The 23,923-nt window shown below is 42.0% G+C and overlaps 1 protein-coding gene across 1 annotated transcript in view; it reads right to left on the bottom strand.

Annotated features, from left to right (window-relative positions):
* TRIO (trio Rho guanine nucleotide exchange factor) overlaps positions 1–22,560 on the bottom strand; it is a 252,964-nt gene extending 230,404 nt beyond the window's left edge. Inside the window, 2 exon segments of the mRNA XM_065831948.2 lie at positions 22,268–22,473; positions 22,475–22,560. Of these exon segments, the coding sequence (XP_065688020.1) occupies positions 22,268–22,473; positions 22,475–22,560 (292 nt within the window).
* Between the last annotated feature and the right edge of the window lie 1,363 nt (positions 22,561–23,923).

The following is a 23,923-nucleotide window of genomic DNA, read 5'->3' as shown; positions in this document are numbered from 1 at the left end:
CACCTGGAGCTTTAAGGGACAGGAGGACTTCAGAGTCATCACTTCAAACATTTGAGATTAAACTAACTTTTAAAAAAAGTTTTTCTAACTTCATTTGATTGTGTCAATTTATAACTCACGATAGATCAAAACATAAGGCATCTCACTCATCCACCTGAGAGTACATCCTCCAGACAAGTCTGCAAAAGCAAAGCAACACACTCTCAGCAGGTCTTGGGAAATCCAAATTTTCACCTTCGCCCCATGTCTCCCCTTCCCAGACAATGCAAACACACTTAGCAGCCAAAAGAATGAATATTTTGCAAGTTTTTAAGTTAGCAACAGCCCTTTAAGAGCTAGGATCTCAACAAATCCTTACTGTCAGTGCTGACCTTCACTAAACCCCTTCAGCACATCTTCATTAAGCACAGGGGTTCCACCAGGATTTTTAATCAGAATTGCTTAAGGTAACTACAGCTCCCAACATTACTTCTCTTCTGGAGTTATCCTCACACATTCCTGTTCCAGAAATCACCCACAGAGACGACAAATGGGAGTGTTGGCACCTCTGCCAAAGCACAGCCTTTCAAACCCACAGGCCAGTAAAACTAAGCTACAACGCAATCAAGCAGTTGAGACTTCAGAAAATATTCTCAGTTAACTCTGCTACAGAGATGAAAATTCTGGCAGGTGAGGCAAAGTCAATTCTAGCTATCACAGCAAAGCTAGGTGAGCTCTAAGTTTTACACTGATGCTAGGCCTGTTATCAGCATTCAACTCCAATATTTATTTAAGTATTAGGAGCTAACAATTCACACCCATCAGAAGGAACACAGTGAAAGGATAACATTATCCACTGGACAGTGTTATAATTCTCCATCCTGTTGCAAAAATACTTCAACTAATGATGAATTCTACTATAACATTTCCAATTTTTCAAAAGGTATGACCAGTGCACAATTACTGAAGACAACTTAGTTACTAAAATAATTTTGAATAAATAATTTTGGCGCAGCTTTTGGGTGAGAAGGATTTCTCCAGCATATCTGCATCTGAGAGCCAGTTCACATGCCTGTTTCTGGTAGTCTTCTTCCTACAGCATTTGTTTCTTGTCTTCGAGCAGCTCTACAGAAAAACAATTCATCATTTGCAACAAACACAGGAGTGGAAAGCATATGGTTATTTTCCCATTCACACTTCAACCATGCCACGCCTCACTAGGAGAGAATGTGTTGGGGAAGAAAACATCCCCCATCCAGTTACATGAGGTAGAGAGTAACCTTGAATGTCTGTCACTCTCTAGAGCATTAGTGACCAACTTATACTTTTTAGACATGGAGAGCTCTTCAACAGTTGAATCACAGGTCCCAGTCAAAACTGGGACCTGCATTTGGGGGTGCTGTCAGGTAATTTAAGGGCCTTGCCACAGAAGAAAGCACAACTGCAACAGCTGCTGTGCCACACGCAGCACCAAGCCCCTCATCTCATGCGTGTAACTGGAGCAGCCATCTCTTCCCTTCCTTCAGCTCTCCAAGTCCTGTCCTTGCTCTGAAGGATGATCCACTTCCTTAGAGTGATCATTCATTTCACACAGTAAACTAACTCTCTGTCTCTACAAAGTCTTTGTTACTTCAGTTGAGCATCTGCTCAGTTTCAGGAGTTACCTGTGGGCCCTCTTTGGCCAAGTCTACATTAGCTGGTCACACAACACAACTGAAGAGGGTCAATAGAGCAAAACCTTGGTGTAGAGGCCTCAATGGCCAAACTACTTGTTTTGTAGGAAGTATTACAGGAAGTTTTACTTTTGACTAGCTGTTGTCTGATCCTATGCACGTAAAATCTTATCGCTCTCTACAACTGCCTGAAAGGAGGTTGTAGCATGGAGAGTGTTGGTCTCTTCTCCCAAGTAGCAAGATAGGACAAAGGGAAATGGCCTCAAGTTGCAGCAGGGGAGCTTTAGATTGGATATTAGGAAAAAATTCTTCACAGAAAGGGTTGTCAGGCATTGGAACAGGTTGCCCAGGGAAACGGTTGTGTCACCATCCCTGAAGTTGTTTAAAAGATGCATAGATGAGGCTCTTAGAGACATGGTTTAGAGGTGGACTTGGCAGTGTTAGGATAACAGTTGGACTAGATGATCTTAAAGGTCTTTTCCTAACAAAGTGATTATATGATTCTAAAATCTATTTGTAACTAGAGCATGTCTTCCAATTCAATTTCATCTGAAAGGAATCCTATTTGTGCATCTGAGATACTCAACAATGGAGAAGAAAGAGAACTGTAAAATGGGACAATCAAGAGATGCACTTAAAAAGCACACTTTGATCTGAACTAAATTGCTAATGGAAACAGCCATTAAAAGGCTTTACTTACTAAAACAGACTATATGCCATTACAGGCCTGCAGAATGCAGGGTAGACTCATCTTTTTCTCCCCTACTTTCTGTCCACTGAAAAAACTTTCTTGCCATTATCACCAAGATCAAAACAATCTGCACATACTTTAAGGTTTGTGTGGGTATGGCTTTGCATCTATCGTTCATCTGATCTATGGAACAATGCAGCTTGAAGCTTTAATTGTATTATCATCCAGCTAATATAAATTATGGTACCAAAAAGTAGTTTTTCAGTGGCATAAATTATGGTACCAAAAGTAGTTTTTCAGTGGAGGACAAAGCCAAGCACTGGACTGAAGCAAGTCACCCAGTGACAGTGAGCCCTACTGATTTGGAAGAGTATGAACAGCTCAAGTCTATCTTACACTGTTCCAGTGGAGTAAGATGCCACTGACTTGCAGAGTAAACAAAGTAAAGCAGTTTTGAAAGCTTGCCTTTCCACTACAGAAATGCAAATCTAAAAAAAAAAAAAAAAAATCAAACAAATCTTATACATTGAAATAGATTGCTTTGTCTTCTCCTTAATATACTGCATAGACAGTCTGTGCATGTACTACTGCAGTTATTTTTGGCAAAGGTCACATCAAAACAGCAATCTGATTCAGCTAGGGACTTCCTCAAATTGTAGGCACCTGGAAGTTGTTTGTATCTTCCAAGACTGGCATCTAGAATGTTCTTAACTTTAGAAACAGGCTACACAAATCTGAATTTTCATGCCACAGAAATAGAAAGGAAGCCACAATCTCTCTTATGAAAAAGCCACAATTGAAATAGTTCCCAAGGGAAAACTGTAATCATGAAGGCACTTTTCTCTCATTTTAATTTTCAATTTCAACCAGGAACAGCAGAAGAAAATGGACATGTTAGACAAAGCCATTAAAAACTCAGTCTCATCTTTATGAAAACTTACCAGGTCAAGTTATATAGAGTGTTTTTCTGCATAGTAAGACAAGTGTTTATTTCCCTTTTAATAACCTTCATTCAGTTTACTTATTCCTTTTGCCATGCACAGAGCTCCAGGCATTTCAGCAGCACGGTAAACCAGTGAATACATTTAACTAAAATAATCATCAAGTTTTTCCTAACTGCATATAAGCTATCGCTATTTTGATGCAAGCCTTGCTGCTGCTGACAAAGGTCAGAAATGCAACAAGCAAGAGCAGTTTCAGAGAGCTGCAGTTGCAGGATGACTTTGTAAAGGAAGGCCTCAAAGTTATCTATCCCTGTTAATTATCATTTGGGGACAGGCATCGATTATCTGTGCAAACACAGAAAAGGACAGTGAAGCTTTTGAAAAGTAGCAGTGAGGCAAATAAGCAATTATTGATTCGTGTGTTTGCCAAACATTTTCACCCACTCATAACAAGGAGAGTTTAAGAGGATTTTCACTACATAGTTAGTAATAACAGTCACAGCCTCTCCAGCTCATAAAAGGGAAGTCAGAACATAAGCCAGATGCAGAACTCCAACAAACACTGATTCACAGCTCCAGTCACACTCAAAGTCACGTACAAAATGAACAATTCAGCCATCCAATAAGTCAAGAAGGGGAAAGAGAGGGCAGTTATGTCTCTGTTCAGCAGAGCGCCATTTAAAGTATTCCTTCTGATTCAGCACCAGCCCTTGTGATCAGTATTCTTGGCCTACCATCAATGAATTTAATTATACAATTATTGAAAAATGCAGCACTCTCCCCTCCCTGCTTGCCCACAACCAGTCCCATATAAGTCACAGAAATTAGTCAGAGAGAACATGTAGAGTAGTTACCTCAAATTTTACTTTTGAAGTTCAAGTCACAGAAATGCCTGGACATTAGCTGAAGCATTACTGAAAATTAGGTGTTTCCTTTAACTGAGCAATGGAGTCTAATATTGTATATTAACTGATGCAATGTGAGGGGCCATGGCAGCTGACGCCAAGTTCCTTAACACCCATCAGTTATTTACTTGAGATTCATCTGGGCTATTTAACTGACAGCTATACATAGAGATCCACATCACCTGCCTTCTTTTAATTCCACATGTATCTAGTATGCTTTAACAGCACTGCTAACAAATAGACTTGCTATCCCACAGTAAATGCCTGCTTAACTTTTTTTTTTTCTACTTGAAACAGCTGTACCAACAAATTAATACAGGTACTATAGCAATAAGCACAAAGTTCCTACCATTCAAGCTGATATAAAAGTGTATTCTAAAGACAATGTTCTCAAACAGGAAGGAATTAAATACAAAGGAAAGAACAGGGCCTTAGCCACGTTAAAACAATGTTGTTCTACCATGGACTGACGCATTAGTCATTGGTTTTGGAACGAGATGCCCTCTTCCGTTTGTGCCAACTTTGGGCTTTTTCCTCCTACGTTTGAGAACTGGTAGAGGGGAGAGGGAGCACAAGAAGGCAGCAAGTAAGGAAGTTATGGTTCTCCTCTTCCAATTTGTGCCATCTTCAGCACACAAAATATTTATTTGCTTTTGTTGTTACAAGGTAAAAACGAGAAGCAAGATTCAATACTCAAAGTACTTTCTTTAACGTAATAACAATGTGGCTCATTTTCAAAGCTGACCATTTCAGAAGGCTTTTGAAAGAGACAGTGTTCTTTTTCAGTGCCCACGTGGCACTACCAGTCCCAAGTGGCAATTAATTCTGGATCCTGACTGATGCCCTAATGTTCCAAGTATATCAGCTACACATTAAGCAAAGGACTTCCTTCATTAAAGGACAGGAATTTAATTGAGGCTATATTCAGATATGTCTCTGAAAGCTTGAGGGAGAGGCAGAGATGTAGTACCTAAAATTTTTTTAAAGAACACATGTATGACCTCTTTCTTCTCAGGAATTCAAGTTGTGCAGCCTACATTCAACTTTCTTCAACAGACAGGAGCCAGTCAGACCGGAGTTTCCCTGTACTAGGCACAGCAAAGTCCAGCGTACAGCCGCTGCTTCAGGAAGAACTTTCCCAACAGCATTAACAAGTAGGGCAATAGGAAAACAACCACAGATACCCAAAGAGCCAGAACAAGTACAGCATTATCAGACAGCAAGCCTCAGCAAAACTTGCGTAACCATTTCTAGCCTTAGAAACAACTACAACTTGAAAGTCAGACCAGAACAAGTTCACAGGTAGAACCACTGGCAGCATAAGGGGTGCACTGGTAATTATTTTCACATTTTATATCTAAGTTAGGCTGTTAAGGACTGCTGTGTTGCTGTTTAGAACTGTGAATTACATTTGCTATAAATTACTACCCTGATATTTTGTTCCTTCATATCAGTATGGCTCTTCTGTTACATTATTTTTAAGTCTAGTTTTTTCAACTGTACATAAACACAAGCCTCTACCTGTCCTTCCATTCCACTAACGATTTTTTCCACTCCTACCTTTACAGGACACTGTCACAAAGCCTCCCTTTGGCAAGGCCAATTTTAACGGAAAACATAAAATTACCTCATTAACGCACAGCTATCTTTATAAAACTTATGCTTTTAATTAAGGATCATTTTGAATCTATCAGCCAATTAGTAATTTCATACATCTGGCTAACTGACAATTTCTTCCACAAGCTTGAAAATGTCACAGTACTGATTTTTATCTTTAAAACATGGACCGAAATACTTCCAATGAATTCAGAACTCTGATCAAATAAGCCACAAAAGCAGGACACTTGATAGTAATGCCATGCTTAAATTAAAGGCAGTGAACAAAACGTACATGTTGTGGTTTGCTGGTTTCTTACAGCAATATATTCTCAATTTTAGACACTTGAATGCTGTTAACACTAGATAAAATTCACAGATAGCAACTACTGAAGGAAACATTATTTGAAAAAAATAGCTCCACCATACTCACTTTCTGTGCTAAAATGAAGCCAGTTATAAGCATTTTAAATATCACAGGGAATGACAATTCTAATTTCATCCTGCAGGATTAGATTCAAGATTACTGTCAAAGCAACATCTCAGCATACATTAACTTTGAAATTACTGTTAGCCCAGGGAGTAAACTCAAGTTAGTTCTCTTTTTTTTTTTTTCCTCCTAATTCTGCTTCATTTTTTTTCAGCTATATGAACTGCCCTATTTGGAAATCTGCATTAACCATATCCTTCAACATACTTTACAATCAAAATAAGGGTGATTTAGCTGGCTCTTTATAGGTTCAGTACAAGGCAATTTATGCTTCACATCTCTCACTATGCCACCAAGAACAACTTTTGACCAGAAAGAATTAGTCATGCTTTCTTTATATTCGAGAGCATACATTTACCAGTGCAGGAGGTTTTGATTCTCCTTAAGCAGAGGAGACTCAGCAAAACAACCATCAACATATCCAAATCACTTTATTTTCCTACAGCTATGATATTTCTCTAATTAAAAGACATGATTAGTAATCTCATCTGAACACAACACAATGATTACCCAGAGATGAGGTTCAACAAATCTCTGAAGATCAGGCAGTACTCCTGCCAGACCAGAAGCTAGAGCAAGGTGATTAACCACAAACCTGCTGATGTACTGGGGTCCTGGTGGAACTAAGACTGTGTCAGTGACCTCCTTTCAACAACTGAGCTGCCCTTTCCACAGAAACCCAAGGAATACTTTTCTGCTGCGACTGGCAGGAATTTGAGGAAGAGTGGTACGGAAAAAGGTAATTTTACGGTAAAAACATGTTAATAGTAACTTTTTCTTGAGTTATGTCATCAAGATTCTACTTCGCAATACAAAATTAAGTAATTCTATGCAACTTTCTTCCCTGTTCCTTGCTATTCTCTTCAGGGAATAAAGAAACATTAGGCCTATCTAGGGCAGGGCCTATTAACAGCTTGTCTCTTGGATTTGAGCACATTATCCCTGTAAAGCAAATATCTGAGTGGCATGGTAGTAAATAAAAGACAACCCATCTCCCTATTCCTTTCAAGGGTCAGTTCTCCCCTGACCTCACCACACTGGCAATCCCAAGTCTTCTGCATCAGATAGCCATTATCTCTTCCCCATTCTTATGCCCAGGCTCATACTTCTCGTGCTCTGCTTTAAAACAAGAAAATCTTTCTTTTGGCCTTAAAATCAGCAGTTGCTTCAGGGCAACAGTACATTTTCTGTCAAATGGCCTGTGAAAATTCAGGCTTCCTTGCATCAATTAATCTGTCTGTGTACATCAGTAGAACTCTTAGTTCTGTTTCAGTATAAGACTTCAACCACAAAAGAGACAACAGCTTTTGTAGCAGGTAGGTAGTGTGGCAATTCCTAGTAGTTCTGTAAGTAAACTGACCCTCATGCTCAGTTCTCTCCTCCTTCCTTGATTTTATCTTCCATCCTTTACCGTTTTATTAATAGATACGCTCCTGCCTGCCCCTAGGCCAAGTATTGATGTCTTCTTGAAGACTACATCTCACATCAATGCCAAACTTCAATATATTTGGGCAGAACCAAGATAAGGACAGCAGAGCTTATTCTCCAGAGCTCTACTGCAACTACCACATACTCAACAATTCACACAGAAGTCCAGCTTCACTAATTAGAAATTGCTCAACTGGTCCCCAGTGCGAACAACTGTTCTGCTCACGTCTCCATCCCTTTCCCCATTATATCAACAGCACAACAGAAACACAAAATTTGCCTTGGATCCTGGTCTTATTCTCAGATTTTCTTCAAAAGGAAAGGATGTTTGGATGAGAAATGCACCAATTAAACAGAATTAATTCATTCTTGGTTTTAATGTGGATGGTAATACTGCTCTTATGCTATGCACTGTTCAAAAGCTGAGACACCCGATCTCCAAGAAGAGGACTTGGAAACTGTTAAATATTGAGGTTTTAAATACAAGTCTAACATTTCCACTTTTGTAGTCTTTTGACATACAAGTCCACTATGAAGACACAGCATTATTTTGTCCGTGATAATTAGCTATCTTCCCAGTCACCTTTCAAGGAATCAATTTTATTGCATTTAGAGTTTTAGCTTACTATGCAAACAGTTATTTCACATATTCAGACAATTCCTATTCCACAAAAGAGGAGGAATGCGGCTCTTACACAGAAACATAATTCTTTCCTATCCTGAGGAATGAAGCATTCCTTCATTTCCATTCAGGTTCTTTCTCAGAGGTTACACGATAGCTCAGTTTAGTAAGTATCTTATTATTACACACAGAAGTGGTAAAGCTGCTGTTTTACAGTCCACATAGCTTGGGAAAATAAAGTGTAGTCACTTATCAATATGTGTTTCCAATTAAGTCCTTCAGTGTCATCTATTCTTCCAGAGGGGGTCTACACAAGAAACCTAGCCTATCATGCTGTGGAAAGCTTCCCTCACCTGAAAACACTTTATCGTTTAGATCTTAATTATATATAAGCTTGTGAAAGGATAATTTAGCATTTGGTTCCTTTTTCTTCCTTAATATTTGACAATTTTTACATCTTGCTTCATGTAGTTTTACTAGAATAACATGGCAGAACTAACACCATGTTAAAGTGACACAAATCAAACCCTAAGAAATTTAACAGAGCATACATGGGTTGTTTGTCTAAGAAAAAAAAAAGTCTCCAAGTAAAGTACTGAATTTGTGTTTGAAGAGATGCTTTTCTCGATATGACTACATAAAAAAGAAGCTTACATGTCCATCTTCCTTAATATTATATAGTGAATTAATACATTTCTACTCTCAAAATAACTCTGATGTAACATATTAATCTAATGCAGCCTGGTAAAACTAATGTCATCTACTGTCATCCACTAAGGCATTTAATGAAAACTTTATGTAAACCCTAAACAATAATTGACCTAGCACCAGACTTGACTGAAGCTGCCACAAAAAGCACTCAAAAACTAGGTAACGCAGCATTAAGGCTGCCTGTGCAACCGCTATTTGTCAGTGTAGCACACATGCTGTAACACTCAAACCAGGCAGTGCTTTTCCATAGGACCCCCTACTTATCTCTGTACACATAATGGACCTCCTGTGGATATGAACACTGATGCCTAGTGATTGAGCTTATTGTGTGTTGGACCTCTGCATTATTTATTGAGGAAAAGGAACAAAAGAAGGGATCATGCAAGTGAGGACAACAATTAAGACAGTAAAAAGCCACTCTGGAAAAGTATAGCTACCCCTCCTCTAACACTCATCTCTCCTGTGGTTAGGCAAGTCTCATTAAATTAGGAGAACCCAAACCAGCCACTTTTGTACCCCACTTCTGAAGCCTTGTAGCTAGAACAGGAGGAACCAGGACGCAAAGTATTAGCAAAGGAGGCAAATGAGAGTGAGTTTTCTACCCCAAGTACTAAAACACTCCACAGAGAAACAAATCAAAGCCTAGGGTACTACGTTGGCTCCTCTTGACCACAAAAAAATCTTCCTCTTTTTCTCTCCTAAATCAACACATAAAAATGCTGCAGCAAATGCACAGCAGAACAGAGCTCAGGCAGCCCATACAACTTAAAGGCTGCCCATTAAGTGCTCTGCCTTAGTATAAACATAGATCCATCCTTACCTTCCCACACCCAAACGCAGGGCTCTGCCACCTCCTTTTCACTGCCTAGAGGCCACCCACAGCATTGTGGAGAGCAGCACCTTCTCCCTCTTTGAACTCACTCTTGTTGTCTCAACAGACGTGAACTGCAAGTCACATCCTGCTCAGATTCTACATCATGAACCTGCCTACAAGCAGAAACACCAGAGATTAAGTAGCTGTCCAGCTAGCCAACTGGTCTTTCAAAAGGTTTTTGCAGCTTTAACTTTCTAACAGTGGGTTAACACAGTGGGGACAGCAACATGGGCAAATCCACTTCAAAAACATATTCTAGAAAAATGAGATTTTAAAACCAGCAGTTCTCACACTTTGCTATATAACAATATAGTCCATAAATACAAAGTTTAAATGTGCACATTGATATATACAGGTGACTGTAGGTAGTCAGGTCATTTTGCTACAAACTGTTAATCACTTTAACAGATAAACTGCTGCTTGGAACAAATACTATTTTAGTAATCAAAGACACCAAATCTGCAAAACAACTTTGCAAAAACATTCTCAGGCTCCTCTGGGAAACCAAACAAAGAGCAAACAAGAGCAGAACTATTTATACATCTGCCAAGCAAACATTCTACAGCAGTCAACATAGTAAGAAAAGGGAAGGTATCAAATATAAAAAAAACAACCCTCCCACCTTGTGGGCTGGAGGGGAAGATAGCATTGATTAGATCAATGTCAAGCAGTAATTACCATTTCTACCCATCATTTCATATTACATTTATTTGGAAACACATCTACTTTAATAGTAACATTTGTTTTTCTGACAAAGTCAAAGCACTAACTGTATGTATTTCATCTCTCCATTGCAAAGCTTAGAATTAGGTATTGCATCATGACATAACTGCTCTTCACTGGAAGGTGGTAAACACTAAGCCACAAGGATTCACTTGCACTGGCCCTGCCTCATCAGATGGGAAAAGCCCAGTTTTTAAGTAGCAGTATTCTGTGAGTTGCCCCTAGTTCCCACAAAAATGTATACTGTTACTCCAGGAAAAGGGAAGAGAAGAGAAAATTTGCTTATCTTCATTTTCACAGCAGTATCATCATCATCTAGGGACAGCAATCTAGGAACACTCTCACATATAAAGCTTTTCCAATATTCTCTTCCATTACACAAATTTTAAACACTCCAACAAGCTTATTTTTAATTTGTCACAAAGGAAAGCTCATAGCTTCCAAACTGGGGTTTGTGTCAGGGCAGAAGGCAAACCTTTTTGGAAAACCAAATATCACTTCTTAAATATTCAGGTTATCACTGTTTTTTACATACAGGTCAGACAGAGGTAAACTTACTGTTTCTTGAAGAAGGTGGGGAAAAAAAATACTTCTCTTTTTCTTAACCTCATACATACTGGTTCTAATAGCTTCTAGGTTAAAACTTCTGTTCAGTAGAGTCAGGAGATACCATTTGCATAGAGAAGCTCTTAACAAACAAACAAAAACCTGCAATCCACTTTGTCAGGGAGTTAAACTGTGCTATAGCAATAATCATCAATAAGTGATCAGAATTCTCAGTGCTGTCTATTTAAGGCACCAGAAAGCCACCTTACAAGGCTTGACACAAGTCTTCACCTGAAGTTATCCACCATAAAGTTTAATGGGAGAGAAAAAAAAAAAAAAGCCACAAAGGTTCAAATTTAGATTTATATTTAGTTCTTCAATTCCCACCCAGAGTTCAACTCAGCAAACTGATCTACTTTTAGCTTTTGACTCTTTTGGACATTTCCTTCCTTCATCTGTGTAAATGCGTCACAGCTTCTCAAATGTTTCCCTTTGGCTGGGGAAGGATGCATCTGATTCCAAGCTTAAAAAAAAGAGTTAACATAGATGCCAAGTGGTTATTGTTAGCTGAGTTGTACTGAGTTGAGGACAGGCAAATTTGACTCCAGTCCTTGCACTGTATTACAAAAGATATTGCTCTTTCTGCACTGACGGGTAACAGCATGTCATGGCTATCCTCTGCAAGGATTGCCAATAGCCAAACCATATTTTATCACTTTCTTACAAGCAGGCTTGCCTTGGTTCTACTGCCTTGATAACTCAATAGACAGCCAAATTTTCCCATAATGGGAACAGAAATGATGTCCAGGTTTGTAACTTTGCTCAATCACCAAGACACGAAATTCAGTCAAACTGAGCATCCTTGTTTTCCTTCCAAAGACAGCTTTCCACTACATTTGGAGAAGCTGGGTTTTTTAATTTTTATTTACTTATATTGTAACTTGTTGATTGTCTTGTTAATGTTTTATATTAAATAAGCCGTTATGGCTGACCTCATCTTTCCATCTGAAAAGGTGCCATTGTCCTAATAAATTTTAGTTGGTTTGCCTTTGTTCTTACAAAAGCCTGGCTCCACAGTCCTGTCAGTCAAGCAATGCACAGCACTGATGTCCTCTTCAAAATTTGCAAGCCATGGCAAGTTCAAATCTAACAGCTTCCCTTACCTGCAGAAAACAAGTACTTGAGGTACATAACGTCAGACTTTATGGGGTGCAAAGCAAGAGCATAAGCAACTGCTGTAACTGTCCCATTTCCATTCTTTTAGGACCAACCTGGAGAGCAATATGCAACCCAAACGGACTTGCTAAATAACATCAATAAAGCAAATAAATAAATGAATACAGGGATAAAAGCTTTATCTAAAACTGTATTTAAAAATTTATTTAAAAATTAAAAAAAAAAAAAAACTTGCCTGTCCAGTTTCTTTTGCAGAAAAATCATATCCTATTTTATTTCTCTATAGTAACAGACAAAAAGAGGCCTCAAAAGATGGGGTTTAGTATCTTCTCAAGTCTGATCTTAACCACACTGAACCATCAGCTTTTGTGTAGAACAGGACAACACAGTCAACTCATATTTCAATTCACCTTGTTTTAATATCTATGCTTCTAATTCCAGAATTACTAAAGGCCAAGACATTTCAGCCTCAGTCTAAACTCTTTAGAAGAAGGTGCAGCATTTTTATGATCTTGGAAACCATCTGTGCACTCAATGCTGCATAACCCAACATGTCCAAAGGTTAGCGACATGATAAACATTTGGAAAATGAAGGACTTACTACCTTAATGCTTGTAGAAAATTATATCCAATAACATACAGCCAACTCTACACAACGGGTACAGCAAAGTCCATTGTGTAAACTTAAGGGTTTAGCCAAGTAATATTTAGTATTTAAACACTCCATTTATTCTAACTCACTTCTTGGGATGTTCTTGATGCATCTTCCCTTTATTATCTGGGCCAAGTCTTCAGAAACATCACCTCATTTCACCCCAATATTTAACATCTGCTTGGGCTCTGAAAAAAAACAGTCCTCAAGACTTCAACATTTGAGACTTTTCTTTTTTTCAAGAATCCTCAGCAATAACACTTCTCATTGTTTGACAGCCTCAAAGTTATTTACCAGCTATGTGACCATCACAAAGCTTAATTAAAAGCCTTTGACCAAATGCCTTGACAAAGTATCTCATAAGGCGGAAGGTTTGACTGATGCACAAAAAGACAGGAATTCAGTATAAAATCTGGAGGTTTTGGATTTAAATTCACTGTTTTATGCAAAAAGTGAGGTACTAACTAGATAAAAACAAGCAGGTATTTAACATGCCCTTGTGAGCTCTACTGGCTGCAGTATATTTCCCTGATCATTTTTAGCACTTAGGAAATCTCACTTCACTGTGACACTAGACCCTCAGCCTCTAATTGCCAAACAGTTATGTATGAAGTTAACCGCAAAAATCACTACTGGTTGTTTACAGCCTGCAGACATCTCACGAATAACTTACTGCTCATACATGCAATAAGCCTACAAGGAAACATGAGTAACTGAGCTCTGGGTAGTTTCACAGATGACTAGAACACATTGGGACTACTCATAATTGTCTAATTCAGCACCTGTCACCCAGAATACTTTCTTCAACTTTTTGTTGAAAAGATTCATCATTCAAACTCAGTTTTCTAAGCTACCTGGAATATTTAGTTTGACACTAATACATGCAAATGTATATCTCCACGCATACTGGTAAAACAAACCATCTTGAATCTCAGCCTCACATTCTAATTCTGTAACCCAAGTCAGTAACATCAAACTGACCCTTGCACAGATTTGTAGGAATTACCTGAGCTACCTGTTGAAATATTATAAAACATACCAAGCAAAGCAAACTGCTGCCATATTTTTGAGTGCTGGAAGCCTATGTTTTTCTTCTTATCATTTACATCTTGCTTCCTTATCATCTTAGGCCCTAAGAGACAAAAAACTTAAGGAATTTTCTCATTTCCCTGCAAAGGTTCCTTTTTTCCTCTTAAGGATGATAGAAAAAAAAATAAAACAACAACAACAAAAACAAACAAACAAACAAACAAACTGCACACAACAACACACAGCATAATTTCAAAACAGCAATACTGATTGCAGTTCTTAAGTAAGGTCCAGGTTACAAAATATCACATTCAAAGTACCAGCCAGATGCACAGTTCAGCACTGCTCACTAGGAAAACCTGTTACATATTTACAGTGTTTCTTATTAACCAGTGCTATTGCTACTTATGCATGGCAGTAACAGTGACACAGAAGATGAAACAAATTTGACTAAATGATCTGAGAAGACTCCACTCAACGATCTCGGGAAACAACCCTATTTTTTAAACAAATACACAATGACATTTCTCCTCCTCCGTGCAACCACAAGATGTTGAGATCAAAAGATCCGGTTTCAGATGAGTTAGAGTAGTTACTTGGCAGAGAAGCCTCTGAAAAGATCTTTGTATCTTTAAAGCAGTCTTGCCAATCAGACAGTTTGGTGAAGCTTTGTGGACACAACTCACTTATGACCCTCCTCTTTGTATATCAATGTAACAAACTACTCTAGAGGCTGAAAATCAGATGCTTTAATGTACTGTAGTGTCTACTGCTAAAAGCAGTTGAGTTGTTCCTTGTCATTTCAATTCCTCCTCCTCACTACTGGGTAAGTGATCTGTTTTCTCAAAACAGCAGTATCCTTCCTGAAGGAATATGACTCAGCTTTGCAGATCATCAGCATTACTTCACCAGTAGTCTACTTCTTGATTTCGCTGCACCAAGAAAAATGGTAAGTTAAACAAAGATACAACTCAAGCAAATTTCTTTGCGAGAACAACCAAGTACATGCAACCATTTCAGTCATTAGATTTAAAACAACCTGCTACGACCTTCAATACTTTGCTTTATTTTAACCAGTAGCCTCTTTTTTTGTTTGTTTTGGTTGGTTGGTTGGTTTTTTGTTTGTTTTTTAATATTAGACTTGGTTCTCAAGAACATCAAGCAGAAAAACTAGTTTCTTTTGTTCTCATTAAAATCATCACCCACTTTCAGAAGAATAATCCTCAACCACTAGCTCATTTCCAAATTTTCAATATGTCTTTCCCATTTTAACAATTTTGCTGACCACAAACAGCTATTCCAGTGATTTAACCTCCTTCTTCAAGCTGCAGACCAAAATGACAGTGCAGTTTCACCTTATTAATAAACTGACCTAATAGTCTGCATTTAAACAGACCCATTTGTTGACATTAGATTTTTTTTTTTTAATTATTTTTAATTTGCAATTGAAAAAGAGCAGAGCAACATTAATATTTTCTCTTCATATTGGGGTAGGGAACGTTTTTCCAGTCTTTATTCAGGTTGTTTGGTTTTTTTGTTTGTTTGTTTTTTTACCTAGATGGTCATTTTATACAGAAAAACTTTTGGAAGCCATATGACATTTCAGGCTGAAATTACCTGTCTCCACCACATAACTGTGGAACACATTTGAATGGAGAGAAACCACTTACTTAAGAAATATTTACTACCCACCTTGTCTACAAGGTGACCAAGCTCCACAATTAATTAAAGCCTCAGCTACACCAAGTCTCTTCCTACCTCTGTCAGCTCCTTTCTGAGCACATCAGCACTTCACGCCAGCTCAAACATACTCCTCTCAAGAACGGGTCTGGCTTCTCTCTAACTCCCATTTACCTTCCACGCCAAACATGCATTTAGTTTATCAACTGTCAGCTATTGCAGATGCTACAAGCAATTCTCAGTCCCTCTTATAAATATTCATGACTTCTGCCTCCACCTCTTTTCAAACACACCCTAACCTCTAACTTTCTCCATCCTTCACCATCCTCTGAGAAGTTTGATTGTTGCACTCTAAGCCAAGTTGCACAAAAACTGCTGCATTTCACACTGCAGTCCTCCGTCCTTGTCTTCATTGTTCTAGGAAATGTCAATCCAACAACGCTATTCCCAGAGTAAGTTCTCCACTGTAACTTCATTGTTTCTGTAGCTATTTTTGTTCTGCTTATTGCATATTAGCAGCTATCCAGATGCGACATGTATCTACGGTGTTTTTCAAAACATCATTGCCCCCCACACACATATACTTCAACCATCTTATTAAAACATGTACTGCTGGAGCTGGATTCAGAACTTCATAAGAGGACTCCCTTTTCAGCCCAGGTCAACCAATACTAATGACAGCAACATTTTTTGCAACCTTCTCGCTGACTAAAGCAACTCAAAGGACAAAGTAACATATTCTTCAAAAGCCAACACACCACCTTAAGTTTTTTGTTATGTTTTTTGCTGTTGCCACTCTAAGCTGCATGAAAGAATGGTCAACTTGTTTCATACTTCACAATTCTCTGCATGCTCACCATTCCTTAAAACCCCCCAAACACACCTCAGCTCCTGACAGCCATGGGCCCAAGAATTAATACTTGCAGAGGACAGCATGGAGATATCATGTGGGTACTGGGTACCACCAGCCAATGTTTCATTTTTGGTTTCACTGTTAAGATTATTTTTGTTAGACATTTGCCACTACTCTGTGGCTACTCCAGCTGCCACTGTAAGTAAGCCATACAGCCACAGCTCTGATTATGTTCTATGGAGGCTGGCTACTACACATCAGCAGGAGATGGATGAACCTTCTTAGAAAGTCAATATCTTAATTTTATACACTGTGTGTTCTGCTTCATGGATTTAAGCCGAAAATTTGACCTGTTTTTCATGTTTGATGCCTAATATGAAAACTATTTTGCCTATGATCTAAAAGCTGGTGTGTTTTTTAATAGTAGGATCCATGAAAAAAATGTTGCTTTTTAATAGTATGCTTGTTTTTTTTTTCTTTTCCATGTAATATTTCCCATCCTTCTCCCTTTCTTCCCATCTTCCTAGGAGACTTTCTCTACTATAGTAGTATTTTTAATGTTGTCTACGACTGGCAGCCAACTTTCCGGATCACTATCACACAGGACACTAATGCAAGCAAGCAAGGCAACAGTATATAAAACAATATGATCAGGATGAAGTCAAATACAGGTCTTCTCTGTAGACTATTGAAATAGCAAATTTCTGAATATACCTTTTGGTGTTTATCTTTACAGTATTATTTGTCCAGTGTTGTTCATGAAAACTAAGCAAACCACATTATTTAAGAGGGAAAAAAAAAAATCAATCACGTTTTCATGATGCTCATTAATATTTCCTATATGATCTCAGCTACTCAAGCAATCATCAGCCTAGGCTGCTATAGGCTGAATTGGCTGAACTCAGACTGATCCACATCTCAAGTCACTAATATCGCAGAAGTCTTCAGCTACAATGGATTTCAGCATTTCACTTTCCCAAAATACTCACTGAGACATTTTGGCACCTACATATATCTCAAAACAAAGTTTTAAATTCTCATATCATTAAACTTACATTTAAAAGCACATATGTAAGCAGGAAAGAGTATGCGTACTATGTTAGAACCGGGTGCTATTCAAAGCTATTCTGGCTACCAGCCTGTTCTCTGACTTGACCTCATGACACCCTCTCCCCTAGATCCACATTCACCTTACAGACTTACTCCTCCTCCTAAGAAAGGGCTGCTGCCACTTGGCATAGATTCATTTTTAGATGGAAAAATCCTCCACATTCCCCCCACCTCCAATCAAGTGATGAAGTACGATTAACAGTTATATTTTGATTTGACCTGGCAAAGCTTGGGTAATTATTCACCCTAGTGACAAGACTTCCAGGGCCTCTTGTTTTTCCTTTGTTTTTTCAAACAGTTATTTCTCTCCAAAAGGTCCCTGCCCCTTCCTCAGTATGTAAATTGTACTACTTCTGGAAATGTAGCAAGAGTTCTTATAAACAGATGGTGACAACACAAATCTCCTCAATGGCTTTGAAAACTGTATGGTTTGTCCATCCATGAATGCAGCCCCTATACAGTTTGTAGAAGCGACTCATATTAAATGTATCTTACAAGTAGTAACTACATCCACTTTAATCACAAACTGTGAAGAGTTATCAGTTGATAACTTTTTTTCCCCACTAAGACTTTTCAGAGTAATTTATAAAGGCACTTGCTACACTGTCTAGCCAGGAGTTCACTGAAGTACTTCCAAGCCTCCTTCTCTGCATCCTTTGATATTCACAGATTTCTCCATCATCCCGGAAAGGTAAGTTTAATTACAAAATGTATGATCAATATCTCCTCTATTTAGATGAAAAAAGTTTTGTTCTTTATGCTGAAAACCAAAATTCACTACATTAATTTAGTGAAATTTTTTTGGTTTGGAGGACACTGTTAGAACAGTACGATTTAAACCTGACAGCCTTCATTTTTGCATGCTAAAGATGTCAGTTGACAGTTCCCTTCTCAAAATATTGAGGACCCAAACTTACAAAGATATAAGAAACAAAAACAACAAAAGAACAACCAAACAAAACCTCTGTATGGTTACTGCCCTCCAAGCCTGATGGCAGTCCCTCAAATTCAACTTTGCTCTTATTAGCCATTTTCAGCCCTTCCTACTACATACAATTTGAAGTTGAAACTTAGAATACATTTTGAAAAGTTTTATCTTAATAACTTGTCACACAGAATAGATCTTGTGTACTTAACATATGTATTAACACCCCTCTGCCAAGCCACTTACACCCTGTGCCGCTGGGTTTTCCTGCAGTAACAGTCCTTCCATAATTCTAAGAGATTTTATTAGTCCTTTCAAGTCACACCAGTGCACTTTAGTAAGAAAAAAGGGATGCTTGTCTACACATCTTCAGCTCAAAATATATCCCTTCTGTCAGTTTAGACAGTCATCTCTAATTTTCAATTTACATATAGGACAGAAAGGCACTTCCTACTACCACTGTGTTTTCTTTGTCAAAATGTAATCACTTTGCTTGGCACTCAACTCTGCTTCTTAACAGTTTTACTCCTAATCCTGCCACAAAGAAGGTGACAGATCTAACAAGGTGTTCTTGTCTTTTCAACTTCAAATAATGAGATTTAGATACCAAATGGATAACAGAAAGCAAGCTGCCTCAATTTCTTCGAATTCCAATAAAGGGATTCCTCATTGAAATTCAAGACACACAATCTTAATATTTTCATACTACTACCTCACTTCCAGTTCAGCTGCTTTCTTCACATTTCAATTGCAACTTATTTCCACCACAACTCAGAGTTTACATTTACATAACCAAAGTGAAAAATGGAAACGTACACATTTCAAGCGATGTGAACCAGCTGCTGTTCAATATCCTAACAAAACATCTTCCAAATAATGAAATTCCATTCTTTAGGCTATTTTAATTCTACTTCAGGCTTAGTCTTACAAAAGGACAGGAGGAAAGCAAATAACCCCACTGGCAACTCAACTGATCAATTTAATCTAAGATTAGAACTGATTGTTTAGGCATTTTTTTTGTTGGTGGTTTGTTTTTTGTTTGCATTTTTTGGTTTTTGGGTTTATGGTTTTTAATTTTTCCTCCTGGAAAACACTGCAACATTTTTACTCATTTTCTCTTTTAAGTAACAGCTACAGCTTTGCTGAGATTCTCTGCAAGTAACAGGAAAAAGGAAGCATTTGTCATTGTAAATACTGTGAAGAGAAAAATATTTTGTCTTCTCCCACATACACCAAACAATTTTTTTTTCTTGTTCAATGATAGCTGTGTCCACTGTATTTCACTGAGGGGGGGGGGGGTGAAGTGTGCCTCCTGTTCAAACAAAGGGAAGCACCAGAGATCTCTTAATAGATCCTTTCCTTATAAAAGAGTAGATCATGCATAGAGGCAGGGTGTGAAGAGATGTTCCCAATACCAAGCACCCACAAGAGATGCCAGAACATTTTCCAGTGTATGTCACAGCCCAGGCTGAAGCAGATAACCTCCACATATAAATACAGAAATGAGAATGTCAGTTGTTAAATATGCTCTAAAAGTTTTCTGATAAGCATTTGACATGTCCTTCTACTGCTTTAAGACTTGCAGTTGCTGCAAGACTAAGCTCATTGCAACTTCCCTGTTATCAGAAGTTATCGGTATCAGAAGTCATCCCTGCACCACTTACAAGCTTATCAACTCTGTGTCATCCCTCTACCCACACATAAAAGTGGAAGTTGACTATTAATGCAGCTGGCAGGGTCTTCCAGAACAGCAAGGTTACTACACATGTACCCATTTTAACTACACTAGACAGACTGTAAGCCTACTGTTGTAATCCATCATTTTGCTTTCAATGAGATATTTTCCTGAGAATGACAAAGCTCAGTCCTTCCACGACAAAACCCACCAAGGCCAGCATCTTGACTCGACAAGGAGTTTCACAATCATTGCTGTCACGTGAAACAGGTTGCCGAGGGAGCATAAGGCCCTTCAGAGGGGTAGCAGCCCCCTGTTTGGACCGTCTGCTCAAGCAAATGCAACTCTGAACCCTGCTTCAGGGATGTCTGCTGCAAATCACACCTCCTCCTTCATCCTCATTAAATCAAACACATTCAGCTGGAAGCACCAACCGCAAACAGCACTGGTTACGCCGTTTCCCACTTCCCTTGCAGACTTTCCTTAAAAACCCAATTAACACAGCTTTTATTGTTATTGCTATTGCCATCGTTAATATTTTCTACACACGAAATCGGCAGTCCCCCTCATCTGTCCAGCGGTGAGTCTGCATTTTCCGTGTTCGACGCTACTTTTTAGGCATCCAAACGTACCAAGTGCCCACCCCTGCCTTGCTGCCCCGCCCGGGGGGTTCCCGGGAGGGTGCGGAGCCGCCGGCAGAGCGGAGGGAAGGCGGGAGGGATGGGAGGAGCTGCCGGCGCTCGGAGGAGGGCAGCCGGCACCGGAGGGAGGCTTCGCCGCCGCCCAGGCTGCCGGCAGGGCTCCGTCCCCGCCGCCAGCGGTTCGTGCGGCCCAGGCAGCCCTGCTCTCCGTCCCCGCCGCCATTCCCCGGGGGACAACGTCTCGCTGGCGGGGACAGTCGCCCTTCCCGCCCGGTTGCGTGCCAAGAGTAAACACCGAGGGAGAAGGCGGCCTCCATTTTTTTTATCCCGGCAGCCTGTCAACAGGCTCCCCCCCTGCCCCTCCCGAGCCTCCACGGCGAGATTGGCTTCCCAGCCCGGTAGCGCCCGAGAGCCGCTGCTGCCCGGCCTTGGACACCCCTTAACGTGGACTTGGGTTTTTTGTCTTTTTCTTCTTCCTCCCGCTATAAGCACCCTCTATGAACGCTGCCCTCTCCCGCCTCTGCCCTCGATCGTCACCCAGCAGCACGACACCGGCGGAGTGCGGCCAGAGGCGCGTTGCCTTTTATAGCGGTATCATCCCTGCCTCCTCGGGCGACCCCGACCAGTGCAGCCTGCTCACCGCAGCGCGCCGCTCCCCTGCCCCCGCTCACCCTCCCCACGCCTCCGACACCGAGGGCTGCTCGGACGCGCGTCGGCTCCGCTGCCTGGGTCCCGCGGCGCAGCCCCGGGCGGGACATTTTCGTGGGCACAGGGTTCGCCCGGCGCCAGGTGGTGCCGCCCGGCCCCGGTAACACGCCCATCATCGGGCCGGCATCGGAGGGAGAGTCGCACCTGTCACCGGCGACACCGCCGCGGGGCAGCACCCAGCCACCACACCCGCCCCGGCCGGGCCGCCCGCCGCACCCGTTTTCACGCCGCGCTTCTGCCGGCAAGGGTGGCGTCCCGCCCGCAGCAGCTCCCGCAAGTTGCCGGGCCCGAGACGAAGCCCCGCTGCCGGCCGGCATGGGACGAGGGAGCTCAGCTTTCTTTCCCCGCTGCCGCCCGGCCAGGCCGCCCCTAGGTGGGCCGGGCCCCGCACCGCCGCCTCCCCTAGGAAGAACGGCGGCGCCCCGCACGGTCGGGCACTGCCGAGATGGCCCTGCCGGCAAAGGGAGGGCGAGCCTTCCCCGAGGCCACCTGACAAAGCCGGCTGCCCTGGCCCTCTCCCCCACAGCTCCCACAGGAAGACATCGCTTCCCTCCACCTTTCACAGCCACCTCCAGCGCGGCCTCGCCGCTGTCCCTTCTTCCCCCACAGCCCATCCCGGGACGGGGCCGCACTCACCGGATCGGAAGAACGCCGCGATGTCCGCCGAGTCCTTGGCCGCCTCCTCGGCCCCTTCCCCCGCGCCGCTGCCGGCCGTAGTGGCGGCGGCGGCGGAGGTGGCGGTAGCGGCGCTGCTCATGGCTGCTGCGTGTGGTGGCGGCGGCTCCTCCGGGCGAGACCCACCGCCAACCCCACCGCCCCCTCCGCGCGTCCCGGCTTCACCTCCGGGCAGGAGCGGCCGTTAGGGCGGCAGCCGGAGCAGGCGAGCGATGCGGGGCGGCGGCGGGCGGCCACAGCGAGCGCAGGGACATGAAGGTATGTGCGGAATGGCAGCTCCGGGAGCGCCCACCCCCCGCAGCCACCTAGGAGGCGGCGTGTGCATGCAGGGAGTCAGGGCGGGCGGGCGGGCGGCAGCCGGAGCGCAGACAATCGCGGGAGGAGGAGGACGGCGACGACGACGGCATGGGGAGGGCCAGCAGTCCGCGCAGCCAGCAGCCGGTGGGCGGAGGAAGACAGAGCGTTTCCAGCTTTTTTTTTTTTTTTTTTTTTTTTTTGAGGGAGCGAGGAGCGAGCCGGAGGCGCAGCAGCTGCGCTAGCCGCCGTGCTGCCGGTGGCCGCAGCAACCGCTGTCCTCCATCTTGGCTGGGAGGAGGAGGAGGAGGAGGAGGAGGGTGGGAAGGGGGGAGTCGGGAAAGGAAGCGAGTCCCCGCCCGAGGAACAAGGGCGGCGGAGCCGTGGGGGGAGCTCGGGAGTCTCCGGCTGCGTCCGGCACCCGTCGGGATGGGGCGGGGCGGCGCAGGACGTCAGCGCTCTCGCCGAACCCGCTCCCCATTGGCTGGGGCGCGGCTGCCGGGGGAGCCGCCGGGAGCGCGGGGGCGGTGCGGGAGTCCTCGCGGCCGTTGCCCGGCGGCTGCCGGAGGTGCCGTCGCGGCCTAGGGGTTGTTTTTTTGTTTTTTTTTTTAACCGTTTCCGACTGACTTTCGCCATCATGCGCAGCTCTGCGGAGCAGTTCGGGTGCTCGCTCGGCTGTGTGCGGAGGTCGGGCTCGATATCCTAAAGCTTCCTGTCAGTCCGCCCGCCCGTCCGTCCCGTTGGGCAGAGGCCGCGCCCAAGGGGGCGGGAGGTAGCAAGTGGAGGGATGGTGCGAGGTCGCACCGGCTCTGTCGTCTTTCAGAGGGGTCCTGCTGGGTAAGAGCTCCAGCACCCCTTGTTTCAGAGGAGAGGCACCTACGGCTTGAAAGGAAAATTTTAAAAAGGATACTCCAGTTTTCCAGAAAGGTGCCTTTAAAAGGCATGGAAACAATTCATTACATTGCAATCTCATGTTGCTATTTTTTTATTCAGTCATCACAGGGACACTTAAAAATATTTCGTTCGTAGACTAGTGCGGTTAACATAAAATAAACAAACAGCTCATGATGGAAAGTGCAATTGGGTGCTTGGTTGAGGTGCATAACAGCACAGTCGTGCTCCTCATGTTAAACTGCGGGAATAAGATTGTGTGTGGGTAAGGTTGGAGAGATGGTGGCCAAGCAGGCAATTTAGTAGTTGTGCAAACTGATAAAGCTGAGTAGCACATCTCAAATGCTTGCGGTAAATGGTCAGAGACATTGCTCTGTAGCACGCTTGAAACATAGAAGTACAGCTTCAGAAATTAAACTCTCAAACCTTTGG

Source organism: Patagioenas fasciata, chromosome 2 (assembly GCF_037038585.1).
Source record: "Patagioenas fasciata isolate bPatFas1 chromosome 2, bPatFas1.hap1, whole genome shotgun sequence".
In the NCBI taxonomy this organism is placed as follows: Eukaryota; Metazoa; Chordata; class Aves; order Columbiformes; family Columbidae; genus Patagioenas; species Patagioenas fasciata.
The sequence above is the reverse complement of the archived record's forward strand: the minus strand, read 5'-3'. Positions and strand labels throughout refer to the sequence as shown.